Here is a 26,113-nt window from a genome sequence, read left to right on the forward strand (position 1 = left end):
GGGCAGTTGCCAGGTACTGACCACTGGTTGGTGGAATTTCCCTCGGATACTCGGTCTCCGGCTTACCACCCCAATTTTCCCATGACCCTAGCTATGAAAAAGGACGTTCAAAATAATCAAACCAAAAGGAGCACCCTGAGAAAAAAACTGACTTAGCTATCAATACACAATATTGCGTCAGTTGAATACACAGCAACTATAGATTTTCACTCTAAGATTATCGAAAACCCAAAAAAGGGTGATCAGGTGGTGTAGTGGTAACGCTACTTCCTAGATATCCTAGCTGACCGGGGTTCGATCCCTGGCACGAACTTAGAAATGTAAGGGGTCATCTGGCCGAGCACGTTGGTTTTCTTTGGATAATCCCTCTATATGATTCCTCACGTTCATATTACATCCTGTTATTTTGTATCTATATAAGTCACCGAGTTATCGAGTAATGTCAATTCTCTTGAAAGGTAAATTTGATTGATTTTTTCTCTCTAACAAGAAAGAAGGGGGAGGTAATAAAAAAAATAGAGAAAAATCCTACTAAATGTACAAAATAAAGTGGATATGCATTACACTCTAGTATGTCAAAACATTTTTATTTTAAAAAACGTAAAACATATGTAAAAGCTATGTTCTACCTACTTAGTGTCATAACCAAATTACATTGATGTTTGTTATTTCGTTATGCATTCTTATGTTTGGTACTATGCGATTAATTTTACAACAGTTGTCTTTCACTGGTGTATCCGTTTCGTGACACAAGCGTAAAGTATATAATTATATGTTTAGATGAGACATTTGAACTCTCATATTGATTATTTGTCAGGAATATCCTTTCTTTGTAGATTACACGATTGAGTTTTTGTGTTTCAGAAATATAAAGCCTGAATAATATTATGTGTTGAACCATTGAGATGTGACATGTGTTTAGAGTGTCGATCATCATACAGTTGTGTACTCTATCCTATGTTATCAAAACAAATGGACCCAGACAATACTAAAAATTCCATATATTTAATGATAAGTGGAATAATTAAAAAGTGCTTTGGTAATCGTTTCAGAAGACAACCACGTAGAATGTTAGCTCCATTATCTAATTATAATGTATTGATCATCTCTATTATGGGGGTATGTGACAGAATATTACAGAATACACGTGTGCTAAAGTCATCGATTTATCGATACAGTAAATTTTGTCACTCACAGCCTGAGGTTCTTAGCTGTTTAGAAACAATATAATATACAAGTTCTAAAATCATAATGTTCACTGATTTGGATAATCTGCTCCCTGTCTGCAAGTAACACATTTAACGATATATACCGTGTCTCGAGTAAATTACCTGACGTCTGTCAAAGAGCCTTGAAATGTTTAATAACATTGTATGACATGCTTTAGAGTATGTGGATTGGTCATTTTTTATCTGCAGTTTTCCCCTATTTTTATTAAAGCCATATATTTTTGCGATGATAAGTAAAAATTCGTGCAACGTTTATTGCCGTTTTTTCATTACATGTCTTACAACAATGTATGATATCGTGGATTAGCTAATTGAGCTATGCGATATATAGCGCGGGGAGGAGACATAGATTCCCATGTACCCCTCTGGCAGTTTTTTCGAAACTATAATTTTTCAGGACCACATCCGGCAACTAATGTCCCATTGGTGTCACTATGGCCGGGCCATCTTGGATTTCAGGTATCAAAAATGGCCAAAATGCACACATTCGCATATATGCGCATAGATAGAGAACAGACAACATTCAGAGGCAAATTAACATATTTTTGTGATATGATTGAATCATGCTGAATTACGGTAAATTAAATCATAATAATGACGTTACGTATTCTTTATTTTTTGTGAAATGACGGGAAAAACAATTAAAGTTTCAGCTTGTTTTCCCTAAAAATTCGATATAAATGTCATATTTTTCAGCACAAGTAAAACATATTGATGGACAAATCACCTTGTAACGGTCATTTCGCACTTGAACACAACCCTTGTGTAAACATATGTGTACCACAAAACAGATTGATCGCATCAATGATGTCGGAAAAAGAGTGGGATCCACCATCCCCCCCATAAAAAAAAATTATCAAAAAATGGCCAAAATGACACAATTAGTCGTATATACGCGCATAGAATAGCTAACCAGACAACAACGTACAGAAGCAAATAAACACATTTTTAAATAATTCTTGATAGTAGTATTTATATATGTATCTAATTAACAAAAAATACATATGAAATAGTTCGTTTTACTTTTGGTGCATATACAATCAGAACTTAATTTCATATAGGACAAAGTGCGACGGATTTTTTTTTCGGGACGCAATTAATTATTTCTAATATTTCTTTAATATTTCTAAGTAAAATTGGAAACTCAAACTTTTCAATGGTGGTAATAGTGTAAAGACAGTAACTTTTGTTACTGAAGAAAAAATACTAAATCGTCTGCTCCTGTTTTGATAGTGAAAAAATACTATTCGTCAGCGATGGAGCATCTTAAAAGCAATGCATTATAAAATGGTTGAAAATGGAAACGTGTTTATTATATGATAAAATGATAAACGTGTCTAATGCCTGCGAATGTTGTATCTGTAAGTGTAGGGAAATAATGTATATGCGATTATGATAGGCCTAAAATACAAATCGACGCACCCTCCACGAATGGATAATAACTTCCGATAAGCGCTTTTTTCAGATCACAGAATCTCTGAAACTTATCACACTATTTGTTTTAATTGTTTCTTATATATTTCATAAATCGGATAATGCATAGAAGAGGACTACGATATACGTTGGGTATCAATGTGAATGTGTTCCATAGTGAAACTCTCAGACTTGATATGCGTGTTATACATGAAAGCACTGGTGTACTTGGTTCACCTTCTGGGCTCTGTTCATACCCCGGCCATTCTTCCATAATTATCTTAGTAGATGAATCAAGTACGAAATTCGTTTTTAATGACAAACTTCCATGGAATCTTTAAGATGTATGCATTCCGTTATTTGGTGCATAATGAGTATTACTTCCACATGACTATATCATTCCCGCAATAACCATCATCGGAGAAATAGGACTCAATTGAGGATGTGACACGGTTGTGGCCCCAAGGGTATACAATTATAGTTAAAACATGAATGTATAAGTATTAGTGTATTTAAAGAAAAACCTCTCCTAAAAATGAATCTTATCAAGGAACGACGCTTATTAGCACATAAAACGATCGAATTAGTGCGGTAAGTACGCATTAATGTATATACTGTTAACGTTACTTATATATAAATACCTAACTCGTAAATCTTACTTGAAATCGGATCAATATTGCTCATTTCTATCATATAAATATCTGATTCAAAAGTGGTAGTAATGTTACTAATTTAGCGTGGTATTACCTGGAATTGAATTTTTTTTTTAGACATGTGCTATTTGAGTTATTACAACTCGACTGTTGATATCAATTTCCTGAAGTGACCAAACTATTGTACATAATTTTGTTTTTTACTTCACACAAATCAAGCTTGATTTATTATCATAACTTGTATATGTGGTTATTTCAAATAAAAGTTCTGATAAAAAGTGATCCATTGCGTAAGTTTAAAAACAAAATACACATATATATCATATAAAATGGATAGCAAGTATGAAATGAGTGACGTAAGGTGCGATAACAGAGTTATCGTTCCTTCGGAACGAATGTTAACACGGCAACTTTTACCTATCAACACGCTTATAACCGCAAGTTGAGTAATAAAGAAACTGACAGATACTTTTAAACGATATTTTACAGTTAAGTAAATCCTGGCGTGATCTATCGTCTGATATAGATGTTGACTGTACGGAAATTCATTTGAGTAAGATATTTTAAGTCAAACAGGCAAAAATCGACATTTTCATCGCTAGTTTCTGTTTAATTCGTCCTAGTGAACAAACGCTCATAGTTGACAAACTGAGAATCCACACATTATTAGTAAAGTAATTCTGAACAAAACGGTATTTTTGGTTTTTGGAAATATTATACAGAACGACCACAAGCCGGTCTTGGAAATTGATGGTATTTTGCAGGTTCTCAGTAAATTTCTACGCCAGATAAGATTTCCTTCAAAATCTCCTTCCTTCAAAGCTTTTCTGACCGACTGGATCGACGAGTGGACCATTCACAAATGGGTCGTATTTATGAAAAAAAAATCTGTTTATTTCATTATATAATTACTTGAATTTATAAAAAAAAGTTTTATAAATCTTGCAATGATATCCAAATATTTTTTGGGATTTGCGTGTATTATGGAAATGTGTGCTGTTTGGGGCGTTCAACCGCACAAAGGAATGCAATACGACAGCGCCACCTGGTAGAAGGAATGTGCATGGTAAACGTTGTGTCACTTGTGTATCCGGTTTGAACCGGTTCAGATTGATGTTGAAAGCCGCTTCGCTTTTCAAGTTACAATCGGCAATAACGGTAAGTGAGACTAGTTATGTATTTAAGTTGTTCAATATCGGCGGGTGTTAGTATTATTCGCTATCTAATATTTGAGATTGCTGTTGTTTATTATGATTGTTTTTCGTATGCCTACTGCAGTAGGCCTACCAAGTCTGATCATGACAGCGACTGAATCAAGCGTTAGGCTAATGTAGACTACACTGCACGGATTAAAAACAACTCGTAAACTGACAGTCTATTGTACATATGTCCTCCTAATATATTGCTTAATTGTATTAAACCGTACCCGTTATCAGCTGCAGTCTAAAAATAGCACTGATGATCAAAGGCATGCGGCAATGTCAGGCAAGGGATAACCGTAAACCAAATATAAGTGACAAGTACTGACAACTAAAGAAGACAGAACTTGAACAATCTGGTAGCTTGAAAATGGAAATGATCAACATAATTAGATATACACTGCAGTTTTACATGACACATATAACGTTACCGTACACAATGTATATGGCCTAGTAAGTTACTGTACATTTACAGGGGGAGGGGGTGGGGGCTTAGTAAACAACAGGTTTTTATAAATTAATTGCACTGAATGTCAAACACTCAATGTCAGCCTCTTCTCTTTCAAGCATTTCAGAAACCAACAAAATTTTTAATTGATTTTTTTATATTAAAAATTTATTCTAAAAATGTTCTATATAGACTAGTAGATCTAATAGTAATTTGTCTAGTTTGTTTGAGTACGAAACTTTCTCAGTTGTGTGGTCAATTCCGGAACAAACAATATTTTACTAAACTAATAACTTTTGGGAATAGATCTAAAAAATCATATATCTCTGTCATTATACAGTTACATTTTAAAACTTTAAGTCATTTCGGTTAAGGTATTGTACCACTATTTGACACTTTTCTCATCTGTAACGAATAGCACTTGGACAGCTACTGTAGTTATTTTGGAAACTAGTTATCTTCATCAATATCAAATATGTTGGATTTAAATATATATTCATACATGTAAAGGCTAAATAATAACAATAATAATGATAAAAAAAAACAAAAGTACATCAAAATAGTTATTTTCTGTTTCTTATGAACCAAGAATTTTGTTAATTGATTTTCATATATCCTATTTCCCAAGCTGTATAAGGGAATCCAAGGATTTACAATAATATCAATTATGTATTTCGAATTGGATGTACATTAGAGTTCCTACAGAAAAAAAAACACCAGCCAACAGTCAGCGCTTGGAAATGGTCTTGTAAATGTCCGAGAGGAGAAAACAAAAAAAAATCTTTTATTTATTTTACATTGATTGCGAAACAAGTTATACAACTTATACAAATCACTTTGGATGACATCTGACTTTCAAAGGGTTTGCTTTCAATCAAATACTTCGTTTTTTACATGCCACATAAAAAGTTTTCACTGGGATTGAATAAAGGGAGGTAATTTGCCTATTTGTTCTTCTTCTAGCATAATGCTAAATACAATTAAGATAATTTAGCCAAATTATTGAAATGTCTCTAATTGTAACATATTTATTGTTTAGCCATGCCGATATTGTCTATTATTACCATTTTCTTATTTATATTAGAAAAAAGGTTTCTTTTGATAAAATAGGAACAGCGGAAACTTTTACATGAGCTCGAGTATTAGTTTAATGTCCTATTAACAGCCAGGGTCGTGTCGGGATGTGAGGTTTGTTGGTGGAGGAAAGCTGGAATACTTGGAGAAAAAAAACAAACAACCAGCGATCAGTACCTGGTTACTGCCGGAAATGGGGTTCAAACTCATGGGGAACGGAAGGTGGCGGAGCTAGGCTGTGTGGACATCTTAAACGTTTGGCCACTGCGGCCCTGACGTTTAAATGATAATCTATACCAAGGCTATTTCAAAATCTCGTTGATGTCATTGCCTTTATTTCAATTTAAATATCTGAATCAGGTGTTTATTTCAGGGTTCATTTAGGAGTTGGTATAGTACACTAGAGGAAAGTCTGAGTTCCCGGAGGGAGATAAAATCTCACTGACTAGCAGGTCTGTTCATCGGAATCATATAAAACTCATGGGGATTCTAATTTAGTTAAACACAAAAAGGTATTGGGCTTCTGGTTTTATATGTAGTGGCATCTTACCACTCGGCAACCACGCGAGGCCCAAACATAGTTTGCTACTTTTCTTTTTCTCGCCTTCTTATATTTACCAGTGCGTCCTAATGATCAATACTGGTGAAATTTAAGGACAGAAAACAAAATTTAATCATAAACTTGAAATTAAAGTGATTATGAAGTCATTTTTGCAGGGACAACAATTTTATGCAAACATTGTGTGTTTGACTTAAAATTGCAAATAGAAAAAAGGATTTTAACCTGGGATGTGTTAAAGGGGAGGTAATTAGCTTATTTGCTCACTTTCATGAATTCGGCTAAAATTCATTTCAAACTTTCTCATAATAACTTGCTGGGTGTCATACAATCCATATTACATTAATTCTGGTTATTTAAAGTCGGGATTTAGATCTCAGACTCCAGTTCTGGCCATTATTTTAGAGTGAAATTCCCCCGACGGACCGACCCTATTTTTTTGCCAATGTGACACTAAACAGACATATTTTTTTTGCCTTATTACCAATTTTCTTACTTATATGAGATTTATAAACCAATTTCTTTTCGATTTAAAATGGTTGTTAGCGGAGTCTTTTACATGATTATTCATAAACATGCATATTTCCAGGGCACATGTAAAAATGTGCCTGTGATTAGTTTAAATATATCAAGTGGCTAAGAACATTCAGGCTGGGGATGAAACATCATATTTCACTGAGACGCATGTCCTCATTGGTAACCGCTTCATCTTTCACAGAGTTATATATATATATATCTCACCTTATGATTGTACAACAATGATGGACGAAGCGTATATACTTTAACAGGGAAATTCTTAAACACGCCCCCCCCCACTGGTACTCATCATAGATTTAAGTAATATTATTAATAAGTAGAATAGCAGCTTTTCTGTATAATAAACACTGTTGTTATAGTGATTTGAGTAGTTCTGGATATTTCTCCACTGATGTGGTTGGGTTCAGGTTCGGCCTACCAATTATAATTCTGGAGAGCAAGCTATTCTTCGTATTACAAACACTGATCAATACACAGTCCATATCTGTAAGCAGGTCACAGTGACACCAATTACTATTTTACTTTCATATATAATAACCGGTTTTTCCAATATAAATAATAACTTTCAATGCATATTGCATATTCAGCATTGTCACTTTTTAGTGAATATGAAGTCAATAATATGTCCAGATCAAATTGAAATATTATGTTATCATGACATTGGGATTTTTTGCTTCATTTCATTGGAGAAGCTTAATACATGTACTATACATTTTCTATTTAAAATCTGTTAACCTATTTTGTTCACCATAAAAGTGTGTTAATATGTACATTCAGAGAGAATTTTTTGGAGATGATCTTAAAATGTATTATCCTTGGTACTTTCTACGTCTATCATTTCATCCGCAACACTACACTTAAGGTGTTGCACCACTGGAATTGAAAGGGAACTAATGCTTTGATTGTAAACAGGGATATTTTTTCTGGAAACTTTTCGTTTATTGCCGCTTTAGTATATGGAGTTTGACCTCCTATATAGTATCTCGCCCTAACATGCACTTGATCTTTATTTTCTACATAATAAGTAAAGTGCTTACATGTTTCTATTGTTTAAATATTTATGGCCATTAGTCTTTTTACTTGGTTATATTTATGATTGTAGAAACATACAGCCTTCACACATACTGCATGTCTGATGAAAACCATTTTCTAAATTCTCTCCAAGCTTTTATATCATTCTTGTTCGACAATTAGAAAGAAAAGGCATTTTATTACTCGTAAAGCAGAACAAAAATGCAATCCTGGACAAGCATCAAGGGAGTGTTCCTAACAACATAATCAAGCAAAATATAATTTCTTCTTTTTTTATAATCTACTTTTACATTATCAGTAGAAATAGGAAAATAGTGTCATAATACATATTATATATAGATTACAATTTCTTAATGAAATAGAATATACACCATATTATGAGGGTTAGACTGCTATTTTAAACTATGATTTTTCCGTATTTTTGATAATTGTGATATTAATTATTTGTAAAGCTGTTTCCTTTTTACTCTGTGTTTAAAATCTAAATACCCCACAAACATTTTATCTATGCCATTGCTATTTTCTTCATATGTATGGCATATTGGTTTTTGTCGATAACAATTGCCTTTGGAAACCAGAAACACAGCAAACCTTTTTTTTTCAAAATTTCTTCCAAATTGACAATTTATGGGATCAATCCTAATTGTATGTAGGTCCCAAAAATGTTTCTGCAAACACTATTTTCGGGATTGATCCAAAAGTTTCCAGGTCACAACAGTATTTCTGCCGCCAAAATGATATTCGGGATTGGCCCTGAAAAAAATGTGTCGATTCCACTCGTATGTTTCTGCTAAAACGTTCACGGGACCGATCCCAAAAATGTTCTTCAACTCAACTGCTCTGCTTGCTTCCAAAAAGAAATGTCTTGATGTCATATGCATGCGAACTCCTCCTAAACTACTAGACATATTTTGATAAAATTAGTAGTTCTGTACCCAGAGCCCTGACATAAACAGGAGTTGAGTAAAACATTATCTAGAGTTCTCCGATATGTCCCCTATTAATGAAGTTTATATATTAGCGGGGGTATACAGTATTAGTCATCTATCCTGGCGACATTGGAACATTTATACAGTTTTTCCTTAGAATGTATTCCGTTATTTTAGACCATATCTAAACTAGTGATATTTTGTAAGATTATATATTACTTGAGGTACACTTGATCATATCTAACAAAGTTGATAAAAATGGTATGTGCAGGTATTAGTGGTGACTCAAAGATAGCTGTGTTCTAAATAGTATAAAAAGAGTTGTGTGAAGCTGGCTCGATATACGACATTCGACATTCAACATTCAAACATCGTTGGCCACCAAGCGGGATTTTGAAAGTTGCGCAGCCCGACATACGACATTCAACATTCAAAACAAATAACTGACCAACGAGAACAATTTGAATGTTTTGCAGCTCGACATTCGACATTCAACATTCACAGAATCTTGTGTATACTGGCTAACGAACGGACTTTTGTTTGTCGCCATTGTGCAGCTCGACATTCGACATTCAAACATTCAGAAATTGTGTATAAAAAAATTTCAAAATCCATGCATTGCTTGATAATGTATTTTTTATACTAAATTAATAAGATATTAATTTAGTTAACAATAATTTTCAATGATAGAAAATTTGGTAGGAGAAAAAATGAATCAGAAAGAAAAAAAAACATATTTCATGCATTTTAACCATTTGGATTTATCCTCCTATTGGCTGTGATTTAAGTATATAATTATATACCCTTGCCTGGTAGACTCTCCATTCATGAAACAACAAAAGGCGATCTTTTTTTACTGATCCATCATATTTTAAAGCCTGCTTCATAGTTGCTGTAAATGATGTGTTTTTTGGCCATAATATGCGTGAAGAAATTGGAGAGGAAGTGACAGCAATATTTTGGTAAGATTTCTTTATTATGCTAAGTGACTTTAATTCGAGGACCAGAAACTGAATAATTATCCCAACATTAAATCATTTGTTATTTCTGTATATTATGCTAATGACAGGGGTTCCTGTGGGTGGTTTTGCAATTGAAATACTTTTCTCGTTAACCTTAGGATCCTAACAGTGTTTATATATTACTTGTCTGAAATACTTAATTTTCTTAAAACGATTTAACTTATTTATGATACTTATAGTTTAATGAGAATACATGAATACAGTGGCTGGATTTAAAGATATTTTTTTTGGGGGGGATGGGGTGGTTGTGTTATTCATGGGTTAAGGATAGATTTATTGTGTTTTGAAGATAATGGGAATATGTTATTTATCTAGAATATATATCTGGGTTTTTAGGTAATTAAAAATACATAATATTCTTTTGTATTTCAGGATTTTTGAGAAATGAAAATGAAAACAGGCAATGGTTAATAAAACCTCTTAATATAAAGGTAAGTAACTAATTAGATTATTAATATCTTGTTTGATTGATTCCATTTCCTGTTTCTCAGTTCCTGTACATTCCTTTTAGTACTGTACATTTTTTTCATTACTATTAATTCTTTAGTGTTAAATGAACTATTTTATTTGTGTATATTGAATGTCCGTGTTGACATTTCCATGTAGCCTCGTTTTCTTTTAGTACTGTAAAGTTATATATTACTGTTCTTTAGGGTTACATGAATTATGTATTATGTGTATGAATGCACTACATCTACTTTATAGAAATATTAAATACTGGTGTATTTGTATGTAGTGTCAGATACATCAAAAATGATTTCAAGTACTCCGATAGGTTAATGATTGTTCTCTTAAAAAAGAATAATTGATATTTTAACATTTTAAATTTCAATTTCTAAAGACATTGACACCCCAGTGCTGCGGCAATATTATACATGTTTAATTTATATCATCTATTGTTCAATCATCAAATGTACACAAATGGGTGTGTGTATGCTTATGTAGTGTATCTTCATTCGTACAAACTTTTTCTGTCTCTACTTAAACTATATTAAAATGTTGAGTCTGAAACCTTCGTGCTGCCTACTGCAACGTTATCTATATCACTTAATTTTTCAAATATACAGTTTAACTTTTGTTTTAACTTCTAGAATGACATCTGCATTAAAAGACTCAGTGGATCCGGTATTGCTGAATGACCAAATGCAAAGATGAGATATTTCCACTAAATACCAGTGCGATACCTATAGTTATTGTACATACCATCGAAGGAGCTTGCACATGGAGTTCTGTTTAGCAAACAGTATATCAATCATTCTTTTACCGAGCCATACATATGAAGCTGTAGAATCTTAATTGTAAATTGACCAAGACAGTGTGGTGAAGTGTATGATATCAAAAGACAAAAGCGATATTTAATAATTCTGATAAATTAATCAGCTTAAAGTGACTGAGTGTAAGATGTAATTTCAGTTTTTGAACGGACACTTTCACAAATGAAGTGATAGGGAAAAAGCATTTTAGCTGATTTTTTAATGAGGACATGAAATTTTGTGAAAGGTTTAATGAAGATATTTCAGTCTGGTGAAGGTATTTTGAATGGTGGCATACAAGTTTAAAGTGTGATGACTAATGAGGGCATCATCTTGTAGTTTGATGACTGATGAGATAATATTTTATAGATTTACAGTTTTAGGATTAATGAGAGCATTATCTTATAAATTACAATAAGAGGATTGATGAGGTCATAAGTTTATAGTGTGATGACTGATGAGGGCATACCTTTACAGTGTGAGGGCAATATACATAATCTTATTAGTTTTACAGTTTTAGGACTGATAAGGACATTATCGTATAAATTTACATTAAGCGGACTAATGAGGACATTATCATATAATTTTACAGTGTGAGGACTAATCAGGGCATTATCTTCTAAATCTACAATAAGAGGACTGAAGAAAACATCATCTTATAAATATACAGTTTGAGGACTGATGATGTCATAAATATACAGTTTGAGGACTGATGAGGGCATTATCTTATACATTTACAGTAAGAGGGCTGATGAGGATATTATCTTATATATCTAAAGTTTTAGGACTGATGAGGTCATAATCTTATAAATTTACAGTAAGAGGACTGTATTGGACATTATCTTATACATTTACAGCTTTAGGACTGATGAGGGCATTATCCTTTAAGTTTGCAGTGAGGAGTGGTGAGGGCAATGTATATTCGATTTTCTGTTGCTTTGTGAGTGAGCATACTGTTATAGTTTGGAATGTTAGTATTTTGTCTACTTTCAAATAAATGTTTTTAATTGTTTTCACTGTTTTGTCTTTGTATATCACAGAGTTATCCCCATTGCGGGAAGGTATCAGTTGTGACATTGTGATCATTATTTTGTGAGCAAAAATAACAGAATTGATCTAAAACTTACAACCACATGACATCACAATCAATACCAATTCAAAAGGGCAGATACATATATATAACTCTTTATAATACAATGATGAATTTACTGAAATAATGATTATTACCCTGTCTTGTGTCTCTATCATATTGGATATCATATGTATACCGGTATGAAAATATATAAAAAAAATTAATGTACATGTATTTCATCATCGGCATGGTCACTTCACTATTCTAATATCATCTGGTTATAGTAAGCAAGTATGTTTTTAATTTATTCAAGCGATTAAAGGTGGACAAAATAATTCCAATTTAAGCTGTTTTGTCTTAAGTTTATATCGGTTTTCCCCCTCAAATCCATTTACATATAATTTATATATTATATGTATGGTTTGGTGAAAGGAATTAACAGTATTTTTGGTGTCAAGTAAGGTCACAGTTCACATATCATATTGACAGTATAATTATTCTTATTTGAAAGAGGAGACAGTAGAAATATAATATATATGCTAAGGAAAAAATAGTGTTGCTAGGGACATTTTCAATGACAAATGGTCCTAAAATCTTTCTTTTTATATAATTTATTTATTTTAAGCAAACTCAATAAGCTTCCAGCAGTGATGTTTATTTTTTGAATGAAACAAATACAACATTGAAAGAATAATAAAGAGAAATGACTAATAAAAACGGATTAATTTTTCTACCCAATTTTATTTTTCTTTCATAACTCAAACATTCATTAATGATCCTCAGTAATATATAAATTGTATGGCAAATGCACGGATTTTCCATATTTTTTCATCATTTTTTTCGAAATCAGGGATGTGACTATTAACTGTTACCATAGCAACCATCCTATAATTTTGGATGTTTTAATGATGATTTATTTTAATCAATATACTTCGTATTATGAATATATATTGTTTTCATACTAATGTCACTTTTATAAATGCTTGAATTTTCCATACAAATATCCTTCTTTTTCAACATTTTTTCCAATTATGCGACCTTGTTGCCATGATAATCAATGTTCCATGCCAATCAGTAAAAAATGGCCTTCCAAACAACTTAATTCTCTATGAAATTTGTTTCTTTGCTAAATGGGGGTATTTTTAAGTATATATTTTGAATTTCTATTTTTTTCACTTTCCACCTAAAGCTTGATGCTTATTGGCACGGCCTCTTAAATATTTTATACAGTTTTCTCCCTATGACCTTGAATGGAAGTCAAGGTCATCCATTTGAACAAACACAGCCATTCATCCAAGCGATCTATAATTGGGACAGTTGCCAGGTACTGGCCTCTGGTTAGTGGATTTTTCACCGGATACTCGGCCTTCGGCTTTCCACCATCATTTCTTTATGACTGGCTATTAATAGAACGTTCAAATAATCAAACCAAATGAAGAACCCGGAAAAAAAAACTGACCTAGCTACTAATATACAATATTGATAGTGTCCGTTGAATTTACAGCAACTTAAATATTTTCACTTCAGGATTATCGAAAACCCAAACTAGGTGATCAGGTGGTGTAGTGGTAACGCTACTTCCCTAGATACCCTTGCTGGCCGAACTTAGAAATGTAAGGGATCATCTGACCGATCACGCGGGTTTTCTTTTGGTACTCCCACTCTATGAATCCTCAAGCTCTTATTACATCCGGTTATTTTTTGTATCTATATAGTCACCGAGTAATCGAGTAATATCCATTTAATTTAAAGATAAGTTTTGATTGTTTTTTATCTCTAACAATAAAGAAGAGGGGTTTTTTTTAAAGAAAAAGAGAAAAAAAATCCTACTAAATGTACTAATAAATGACATGCATACACTGTAGTATATTTGAAAAAAAAGTTATGTAAAGGTTATATTCTACATGCTGAGTGATGTTTGATATTTCGTTATGCATTCTTAAGTTTGGTACTATTCTATCATTCAACACAGTTGTTTTTCACTGAGGATTGCGGACTTCAGATGAAGTTTGCATGTTTGTCCGTTTCGTGACCAAAGCGTAAGTGTATAATCATATGTTAAGATGAGAACTTGTTTGACTATATTTCTTTGTTGATACACCTTGTTTCTGTGTTTCATAAATAAGCTGAATAATGTTATGTGTTGATATGTGTCAAATAACCAATGTTCCATATGTTAGGTTCCGATCATTTTATACGTTGTGTACACTCTCCTATGCATAAAAAATGACCAGTCAGCGCACATACACTATCATATGAAAGTGAAAAATACTAGTAATAGTGCTGTGTAATCATTTCGAAGATAAACTGTAAATTGTTAGCTCCATTATGTTATTATAATGCGTGGTCATGATGAATATGACAGAATACCAGAATACATGTGTTACAAGTTATCGATTTATCGATACATAAACCTTATAACCCAACATGAAGTAATTGTTAAGTAATAAAATGCACACGTTTATGATATAACTTACCTCATTTTGATATGCTCCGTGTTGCAGTGACAATTTAACAATATCTATTTTATCCCACTTTACCGCGCATTCCAAGGCCTGAAATTATAAAAATGTTACATGGCTTAGTGGTATGTTATTGTCGCTAATTGAATATTTTTTTTTATCTAATTCCCCAAATGTATTATAGCCATACTTTATTAAATGATCAGAAACAAAATCGTAACAGTGTTGCATAATTATACATGTCCTACCACATCATATGACATGTGAACTCTTGATATTACCAAGACAATATATTTTAAAGCATTAATGTAACTAAATTTTGTTTTTAACTTCATCCGGATATGAAAGAAAAAATCTACGTGGCGGATTCTTACATCAGTTTTGCAAACAAAATTTAGTTTATACCCCGAGTTAAAAGAATAGTAACATCTATGCTAATACTAAGTATTTCCAGAGTACTTGATAAAAAATAGTAAATTTAACGTACGATTCCATTGATTTCCAATGGATTCTTTATTTTCAAATCAATAAGCAACGCAGACGTCTCTATTGTGACGACATCAAAACATCGGGTTTTTCTTGCCATTCTTTTATTTGTTTTCTTCATAGAATGAAGAAAACAAATCTGCCAATCTGAAAGTCGGATTTACAATGCAGTATGAAAACACATATAAACATTAATTTTATTGAATTTAATACATGTAATATGTTTATTTTCGAGAAATGCATATCAAGCATTGTATTGATATTAGCCACCAACTCATGACGAAATAGAATTCACAATGTGTAATTATAAGTTTGTCATTAAATTTTAATGGAAATTGTCAATTAATTATCGGTTATTAATAAACATTTTTCAGGATATATAGAATGACTTCATCGTTATAATGCTAACTATGGCACGGAAGGTAATATGGTAGCGCGAAAAACAATATATTTAATTAGTTATTAACATTAAGGATTTCTATGCGTTAGCAATTCAAGTTTCATGGATCGGAAGTTATGACTGCAAGTGGTCACAGTGATACTTTCAAGTATGGTAATTTTTTGTTGTATCATTTTCTCACAATGTTTAAACTCTATGGCACCCAAACATGAATATTCTGTTATCCTATTTAGTAATCATAGTAGACAGAATCGATCAATTTGAAAACCATAGAAATATCCGATCTCGGAATGCGGCATGGCTGTAACTTTTCAAATCACTCTCAAGTCCATGTACTCAATCCATGAACAAAGACTGGTAATCAAAAGTTAGTAAATCGAATTCCTGTTACTAGAAAAGGGTGATGTGATCTTAATTGGAGCATATCGTAGAATGCATTAGATGTTAAACATAAACAGTGTTGTACTAGGGCAAGTAGAAACTTACACCTATAAGTCATATCGACTTATATAGGTTTAAAACAATGGTATAAAAATATTTAAAACTGTTAAAAGTACATGTATGCTGCAAATAAGAACAACACAATTTTAAAAACGAATGGTGATAAGGTTGTTTACATGGGGATTTTCTTACCAATTAACGATACCAAATTTATCACAGTCGAGATCCTGGTAATATATTAAGGTTATGCTGATCTTAATTGGATGTGATACTGGAAAGTACAAATGTACCACGATTGTGTGCACAAACTATACTCTATACACCTATACGTATTTTAATAGAACCCATAAATAGAAGGGAACGATTATAATAATCACATATAACGTTTTAGAACCCCTTCAGTGTTTATATATTGCAGTGTCGGATTTAAGTCGATTGATATCATTTGTCCTTCAATTGATATTGATATCGAGATCAAGGTTTATCATCGGACACCAGAAATGGACATCTATAGTTCAGTTTGTTTCGTTGAAAATTCAATATAATATACATAAAAGTAGTTAAATTATTCCATTTTTATGATACTGTTCTAATGAAACGATCAACGATAACTCATTGTACGAGTTATCACGATGATTCCTAACCCTTATCTTATTCACTTTTATTTGTGTCTTTCAATATGTATGAATTAAATGTAAATGGTTTCAAAATATCTATACGATAAGATCCACAAAACAATTATACGACTTGTTCACATGAGAGCGAGGGGAGGGCATATCATCCGCTTGAGTGACATCCATGTTACCTGGACGGAAGTGAGTGCTGATGATGTACCAGTTTTGCACTGCTTATATCATGGTGGATTTTTTATCAACTATAAAATATGAAATATCGCTGAAAAATCATTCCATGACCACGTGTATACCTGCCTTCTTGTAATTAATCAGAGTATATCAACTATGATCTGATACGAAATAGCTCTGTTGATCAATTTTAGACGCTGTTGGTTTGCTTATATTGATTAAGGATAGTAAGAGGACTGAATTGGACATTATCTTATAGATTTACAGTTTTAGGACTGGTGATGTCATTATCTTATAAATTACAGTAAGAGGACTGACGAGGGCATACATTTACAGTGTGAGGACTGATGAGGACATTATCTTAATAGTATACAGAAAGAAGACTGATGAGGACATTATCTTATAGATTTACATTTTTAGGTTTGATGAGGACATTATCTTATAAATTTACAGTAAGAGGACTGAATTGGACATTATCTTATAGATTTACAGTTTTAGGACTGATGCTGGGATTATCTTATACATTTACAGTAAGAGGACTGATGAAGGCATAAATTAACAGTGCAAGGACTCATGAGGACATTATCTTTTAAGTTTGCAGTGAGGAGTGGTGAGGGCAGCGTATATTCGATGTTCTGTGACTTTGTGAGTGAGCATATTGTTATAGTTTGGAATGTTAGGGGATAAAGTATTTTCTCTATTTTCAAATAAATGTTCTTAATTGTTTTTACTGTTTTGTCTTAGTATATCAGATTTATCCCCATTGCGGGAAGGTATCATTATTTTGTGAGCAAAAAAAAACAGAATTGATCTAAAACTTACAAACACATGACATAACAATCAATATGTATAAATATTAATAATACAATCATGAATTTACTGAAATAATGATTATTACCCTGTCTCTGGGTGATCAGGTGGTGTAGTGGTAACGCTACTTCCCTAGATACCCTAGCTGGCCAGACTTAGAAATATAAGGGATCACCTGGCCGATCACATGGGTTTTCTTTCGATACTCCCCATATATGACTCACGTTCTTATTACATTCGGTTTTTTGTATCTATATAGTCACCGAGTATTCGAGTAATGTCAATTTCATTGAAAAATAAATTTTGATTGATTTTTCTCTCTAACAATAAAGAGGAGTTTTTTTGTTTTTGTTTTGAAAGAGAAAAAAATCCTACTAAATGTACTAATAAAGTGGACATGATATGAAATGAAGAGGAAGAACGACAACTCTGTTATAACAGAGTTTTCGTTCAGGAACGAAATGTTAACACGGCTAAATAAACCTATCAACCCGCTTATTTTCGCGATTTGAGTAATAATGAAACTGTGCTATACATTTTGCTAAAATTTTTAACGTAAATTAATCTCAGCGTGATCTATCGATTGAAATAATCGTATCAGTTTCGAAAATTCTTTAACAGAGATATTTTTTTGGGTCAAACAGGCAAAAATCGTCATTTTGATCACTGGTTTCTGTTTAATTGTCCTAGTGAAATAACTTACAAAGTTAACAATCTGAGACTCTACATATAAAATGTCTAATTAATTCTGAACAAAACGGTATTTCTGACTTTTGGAAATGTTACATACAACGACCACAATACAGCCTTGAATAATGGTGGTATTTCGCAAGTTCTCGGTAAATTTCCACAACAGACGAGCTATTTCGGGGTCCCTGACGCCTTCCTTCTGAGCTATTCTGACCGATTGAACCAGCAAATGTACGATTTAAAAATGAGTGATATTTTTGAAATTTTCTGTAGAAGTGACTAAACATCATGAAATGAGTAAATAATTTATGCACTAATCATCACATTTATGTTACAAAATGCGCCCAAAAAGTGCCGCAGTGAAATGGACCTGTTTGTACTGTATCGAACACACAAAATTATGGCGCAGACTATCGCGCCCTCTATGAGGAATGTGTATTGTTTGTATCCGGTTGAGTAAAAACGTTGAAGCCGTCTTGATGTTCAAGTTAAATCCGGCATTATCAGGTAAGTAATTGTTCATTTACTTGTTATATACATCAATATCATTATCGGTGGATATTAGTATTATCAGATATATTTGATTGTTTTTGTAGGCCTGCAAATATACTGTTAGTCGACAGGAGTTTGACGTTCTGTCAATAATATATAGTATACATGTATAAAAAATACCCCTATATACTATATAAAAACACCAGGAATGAAATGCATCGCTGGCCAAAATGTTCACCACCTTCGGTAAAAGTTCTGTAAAATTTGTTCTGGGGATTGACTGCATGTGTCACCGCGCCGATAATACTATAAGATGTTATTCTTCACATATATCAACACTAACCTGTTCATAACCCTATCACAATAAATTTAACCCCAAGTCATTTTGAAAGTTTGCAGATTTTCGCGGCCACTTTGTTTTGTTCCCGAATCCATGCGCTGACGTCACAAGATGGAATGGGACATCCTAAAAACATGATTGGATCTGAATCTAAATCAAATGTACCAAACTGGGCTTTTTGGATTAAAATATTGATATAAATGTGACATTTATACCCATTCCTTTAAAATACCTAATGACATCAGACATACAACGAAAATTTTTATTTTTAAAGCTATTTATTTTCCGTTCATGTCAGATTCCAGCCCAATCAGTTCTTTATGATGTTCCATTTTGAGTGCTCTCCCTTGTTTAAAACTGTAAAATGTTTATCAAAAATATCTTTTTAATTCACGAAAAAATGTATACGATATGTAACAAGCATAGATAATTTATAAGTAACAAATAACTTAAGAGTTTACAGTTAAATAATTGGATTTGAAAATAATTAAATTTAGTTTGTGCGGAACTGTGTGACGTCAGCGCATGGATTCGGGAACAAAACAAATTGGCCGCGAAAATCTGCAAATTTTCAAAATGACTTGGAATTAAACTTAGTGTGATTGGGTTATGAACAGGTTAGTGTTGCTATATGTGAAGAATAGCATTTTATTGTATTATCGGCGCGGTGACACATGCAGACAATCCCCAGAACAAATTTTACAGAACTTTTACCGAAGGTGGTGAACATTTTGGCCAGCCATGCATTTCATTCCTGGTGTTTTTAATAGTATATTGGGGTATTTTTTATATATGTATACTATATATTATTGACAGAACGTCAAACTCCTGTGGTTAGTCTGTTATGATCATCATCACGAGTGACTGACAACAGATTTAGAGCCATGCATGCGTTCTAAATCGTGGCTAAACAGCACGTAAACTGACCATTGTACTGCCTTTGAGGCAGATGCCGTTTGAATAGATGTATCTCCTAATATATTGTTTAATCATATGATTAAATTGGTGTTACATCATAAGTAATCCACATGTCGTTTCGGTAGTGCGTCAGCTCACATGTAACGTACAATGTACACACACACACAGTAGCTTCGTTACATGTCATTTCGGTACATGCGGAAGTCTTTTCGGTATCATAAAGTGAACATGGCGATATGACTTTCAGAACGTATCGAAACGACTTTAAGTAATCTGAAAATTAGACAACTAAAGAAAACAAACCAGTAAAAATGGTAAAAAAATAGTTTGACAATGGATATGATCAACATTATTAGATACATTTAATTTGTATGCACTGCAGTTTTACATGACACATAATAATTGCTTTTTAATTCGTAGGCTTAAGTTACTGTACAAACTGGGTAGGTGAGGTCAATATAAATGTTAACAATGATCGAAGATTCATTTCACAATTTTGCTGTGTTGTGTTATAGTGATAGTCAACTACTGCGTAATAATTAGGATGCCGACAGGAATCATCATTCAGATTGACCGGTGTTGTGAAAATTAGCATACATGTTTAATATCACACTGACATGTTTAGCCATGTCATATATGGTCATTTCATTTTTTTTGTGGTGTCGTAGATATTAATAACGTCTGTGATGTTGTATGATTATCTCGGTTGATAGTCGAATCCATGCCTGATTTCGCCACATTTACATGTACATAAAAACAAAATTGAAAGTAATCCAAATTTTGACCCAGAGCTTAGGCCCTGGTTATTCTCTCAAGGATTCAATAGATCTAGAATTAAATAAACAATAAGAAAATTTGTAAGGTTTTTCCTTGTAAAGGAAGTTGTGATATCTTCTTGGTGCCCCTGACCTGGTAGTCATTTATTGAAGTCAAGGTGAGCTTTAAACTAAGCACCATATGGATGCCCTTTTTTCCTGTCAGAATCATTGAAGTTTTGACTATGTTTTGATTAATACTAGTTATGTGATAAGTATAATCTTACACTCATGACATGGCTACATCATTTGAAATTTATTAAATTTAAATTTATAAAATTTGATATACGAGCCTTTAAGGATATTTTGACAATAACAACATTTTTTTCTGATTTTTTTAATATCATACAGTATCTCGGTAAAAGGACACCTAGTTATAAAACTCAATATACAGTTGTGAATGTCAAACTTGTAACAGCCTCATCAGTTTTATGCATTTTAGAAACCAGATAATTTTTGAATTTGAGAAATGTTTTCAATTTTTTTCTAAATCAAAACCAAAATTAAACCAAATTAATAAATTGAAAGCCATTTCGGTTAAGGTATAGACTTTTAAATATATGATTTGCTTGCTCTTGACATTTTTTTCATCTGTAATGAATAACACCTTGAAACAGTAACTATTTTGAATACTATTACGTAATCTTCCTCGATATAAAAATTAACTATGCTGTGTTATCTATTTACGGTGGCTGGGAGCGGACATGAAATAAATAAAATTATTGCGTTCGAACGAAATATTATTGCGTGGGAACGAAATACTATTGCGTTCGAACGAAATATTATTGCGTTCGAACGAAATACTATTGCGTGGGAACGAAATACTATTGCGTTCGAACGAAATATTATTGCGTTCGAACGAAATATTATTGCGTTCGAACGAAATATTATTGCGTGGGAACGAAATACTAGTGCGTTCGAACGAAATATTATTGCGTGGGAACGAAATATTATTGCGTGGGAACGAAATACTATTGCGTGGGAACGAAATATTATTGCGTGGGAACGAAATACTATTGCGTGCGAACGAAATATTATTGCGCGAACGAATTATTGCGTTCGAACGAAATAATTATTGCGTGGGAACGAAATAATTATTGCGTGCGAACGAAATAATTATTGCGTTCAAACGAAATAACTATTGAACTCATTATCATACATGGATGATATGACAGTAATCATGCCACCGTAGTAATATGATTAAGATATGGCCTACAACTTATGAAACGGCACCTTATCTAAAAAGATGTTTTCCTTATTTTTAACGATTTAAAGTCTTGTTTATTGTATTATACTTTATATATCTAATGAAATACACGTACCTATGATGACGTACAGGGGACACTATTAATGTCTATAATTGTATCTATCTTGTACGTACAGCATTTATATATATAGTATCTTGTACATATGAACAACTTAGTACATAAACTTGTACGTACAAGATACTGTAATAATTTGTAAGATATGAAGTTGTACGTACAAGATGATAATTTGTTGGTACAAGATACTATGTTGTACGTACATGATACAACGATGTACGTACAGACGTACAAGATAAGTGTTTGTGCATACGTACGTACAAATGTACACGATACTGTAACAATAGATACTAAAAAGATACTAAGTTAAACGTACAAGATAATAATCTGTATGGACATGATAAATAAAACTATATATTGGTCCTAACACGCTGCCGTAAATAAAAGCATTATATGTGCTTTTATATTACTGTGTATATGACTTTAATACATTATGCTTCAATATTTCGATTTGAATGTGTGCAATTGTGTTACAACGAACGTTGTTTTGTATCAATACTTAGTCAACTATTTTAAAAAGTAAAACAATGAATTTACATGACTTTCTCTACAATTTTAATACAAATCATTGAAGGCAAATACTGAAATAGAATACAAATCCAAATAATACATGCAATAAACTTTAAATTAATGGTTTCGAAGCAAAATATACTTTATAAAATATACCTTATTAAGAAGGTTTACACAAAACCACTTTAAATGACCAATTACAAAGAATATTGATATGAAATTGCAGACTGCCACATTTGAAATAGCCAAAGGTAAACCGTTGATATTTCGTTCCCACGCAATAATTATTTCGTTCCCACGAAATAATTATTTCGTTCGCACGCAATAATATTTCGTTCGAACGCAATAATATTTCGTTCGAACGCAATAGTATTTCGTTCCCACGCAATAATATTTCGTTCGAACGAAATAATATTTCGTTCCCACGCAATAATATTTCGTTCGAACGCAATAGTATTTCGTTCGCACGCAATAATATTTCGTTCGAACGCAATAATATTTCGTTCGAACGCAATAATATTTCGTTCCCACGCAATAATATTTCGTTCGAACGCAATAATATTTCGTTCCCACGCAATAATATTTCGTTCGAACGCAATAGTATTTCGTTCCCACGCAATAGTATTTCGTTCCCACGCAATAATATTTCGTTCCCACGCAATAATATTTCGTTCCCACGCAATAATATTTCGTTCGAACGCAATAATATTTCGTTCCCACGCAATAATATTTCGTTCGAACGCAATAATATTTCGTTCCCACGCAATAATATTTCGTTCGAACGCAATAGTATTTCGTTCCCACGCAATAGTATTTCGTTCCCACGCAATAATTTTATTTATTTCATGTCCGCTCCCAGCCACCGTACATATCCTTCAGCAGTATCAAGGATTTAAAATAATTTAATTACCTGATACGGTACCATATGTGTTCCAATTTGGGTGTAGAATTTAGTTCTCTTTTTTATTAGTTTATTACCAGCCAGGGTCATTTAAGGACGTGCCAGGTTTGATGGTTGAGGAAAGCCGGAGAACCCGGAGAAAAAAACCACCGATAAGCTGTCAGTACCTGTCAGCAAATTTTCCACATCGGATTCGAACTTATGACCCAGAGGGGGACGGCTTGTGGTAATATGTCGGGACATCTTTAAAAACCTTCTTCTAAAATTCTGGAAATGGTAGAATCAAATACTCTTCATAGATGGAAAGGTCTTAAGGTCCTTCATTGTACCTATGTGTTGGTTTGAAGTTGGGTGTCACTTTCTCTGTAATCTTGAAAGGAAGTCTATGCAAGACTCAGTTTTGAGGTCACCTGAGATGAAGTCTCCAGTGACCTAATCTAATTTTGCAGAGACCTTTCATGGCCAAAGGTCAATCAAAATTGTGAATTATATGGTCCCCTAGGGACCTGAGGGTTAGGGCCAAAAAGGGTCAATTAGGCTAAAACTTTCGGAAATAGTGGAATAAAATACTCTTCATAGATGTTTCCCCCTGGGGAGGGGGTCAAGTTTACTATAATTTATTGGTAAAACACATTTTTCAAAAACTTCAAAAACCTTCTTCTAAAATTCTGGAAATGGTAGAATCAAATACTCTTCATAGATGGAAAGGTCTTAAGGTCCTTCACAAAATATTTGAATTATATATGACCCTGGAGTCTCATGTTCCCCCTGGGGAGGAGTCGAGTTTACTATAGATTTTATAGGGAAAACACATTTTTGAACATTATTTGGTCATTTGTAATAGAAAATGAGTCAAATGTTGTCAGAATTATCAATATGATATGGCCATTGAATCATATTAACATTTTTTCCATGACTGACCCACAGGGGCCTGAGAAGTGGGTCCAAAAGGGGTTTATTTTAATTCATAAATGCTATTTAAAGATTTGAACCAACTTTGCAATGTTCTGTATTAGCACTCAGGTGACCGTCAAGGCCTCTTGATTTCTTTTGAACTGCCTCCAATTTTACTATGATATATTAGTCCATGGGTGGATATTACGTCAGTGATAGTAACCCCTGGAGTATTGAGGATGCGGCCAAAAATGATTTCTGCAAGCCTGTGATTGGTCAGTTTTTCTCTTCTGAAGTGGTTCCAATTTTACTATTGAGGATGTAGTTTAAAAGGATTTTTGTTTTCATTTTTTATTTACCTTCCTTTAATGGTGTTTTTATAGAAAATCAATAAAAATGTATCTTTCAGGTTAACTGCTAGTATATCTTATATAATGAACTACCAAGGTCTTTTAAAAATAAATAACCTTGACCTTTATTCAAGGTCACACGGGTCAAATAGACTTAAGTCCTGATATGACTTCAAACTCTGATATATTTTCCATAACCTAATGAAATTGGTCCCTTTTAAGAATAACAACAAGAGTTATCTCCCATTTTTCTTCTCTTCATTTCATCCGCGACACTCCTTCAAGTGTCGCCCAACTAATAGTATATCAAAACATTTTATTTTGAAAAAAAAAGTTATGTAAAGGTTATATTCTACATGCTTAGTGTCATTACCAAACTTACATTGATGTTTGGTATTTCGTTATGCATTCTTAAGTTTGGTATTATTCGATCGTTCGACACAGTTGTCTTTCACTGAGGATTGCTGACTTCCGATGTAGTTTGCATGTGTGTCCGTTTCGTGACCAAAGCGTTTACTAAGTGTATAATTATCTGGTAAGATGAGAACTTGTTTGACTACCTTTAGATTTCGATCTCATATGATGTGTACACTGTCATTTGCATCAAACAAATAACCAGACAGCAAAAATACACTATGATATGATAGTGAATAATAATAGTGCTGTATAATCATTTCAAAGACAGCCCGTACACTGTTAGCTCAAATATATATTTATAATGCGTAGTCATCTGTATGATGGATATGACAGAATACCAGAATACACGTGTTACGAGTCATCGATTTATAGATACATAAACCTTGTCACTCAAACTGAGGTAACTGTTTAGGAATAAAATACACACGTTAAAAATATATCATACCTTATTTGGATTTGCTCCGTGCTCCAGCGTCACCTTAACGATATCAACGTTTCCAGAACATACTGCGGCAATCACGGCCTGAAATTATAACAATGTTTTATGGCTTAATGGTATGTGATGGTCATTAATTTATTTAGATTTTTTGTTTAAATTATAGTAACACCAATGCTTGTACTTAATTTTCTAGACTACTTGAT

General features: G+C 32.8%; 2 protein-coding genes across 6 annotated transcripts in view; one reads left to right on the top strand and one right to left on the bottom strand.

Annotated features, from left to right (window-relative positions):
* LOC138306001 (cyclin-dependent kinase 4 inhibitor B-like) overlaps window positions 1-26,113 on the top strand; it is a 637,657-nt gene that overhangs the window by 381,970 nt on the left and 229,574 nt on the right. The gene's annotated exons all lie outside the window — the stretch shown is intronic.
* The window catches only part of LOC138305998 (uncharacterized), a 343,209-nt gene that overhangs the window by 288,060 nt on the left and 29,036 nt on the right, over window positions 1-26,113 (bottom strand). For both annotated transcript variants that reach the window (XM_069246307.1, XM_069246306.1), the window contains exons 2-3: window positions 25,917-25,994; window positions 14,898-14,975 (exon numbers count right to left, since the gene is read on the bottom strand). In XM_069246307.1, the coding sequence (XP_069102408.1) occupies window positions 14,898-14,975; window positions 25,917-25,994 (156 nt within the window). The remainder of the gene's footprint in view (window positions 1-14,897; window positions 14,976-25,916; window positions 25,995-26,113) is intronic.

This window comes from Argopecten irradians, chromosome 13 (genome assembly GCF_041381155.1).
Source record: "Argopecten irradians isolate NY chromosome 13, Ai_NY, whole genome shotgun sequence".
NCBI classification, from domain to species: domain Eukaryota; kingdom Metazoa; phylum Mollusca; class Bivalvia; order Pectinida; family Pectinidae; genus Argopecten; species Argopecten irradians.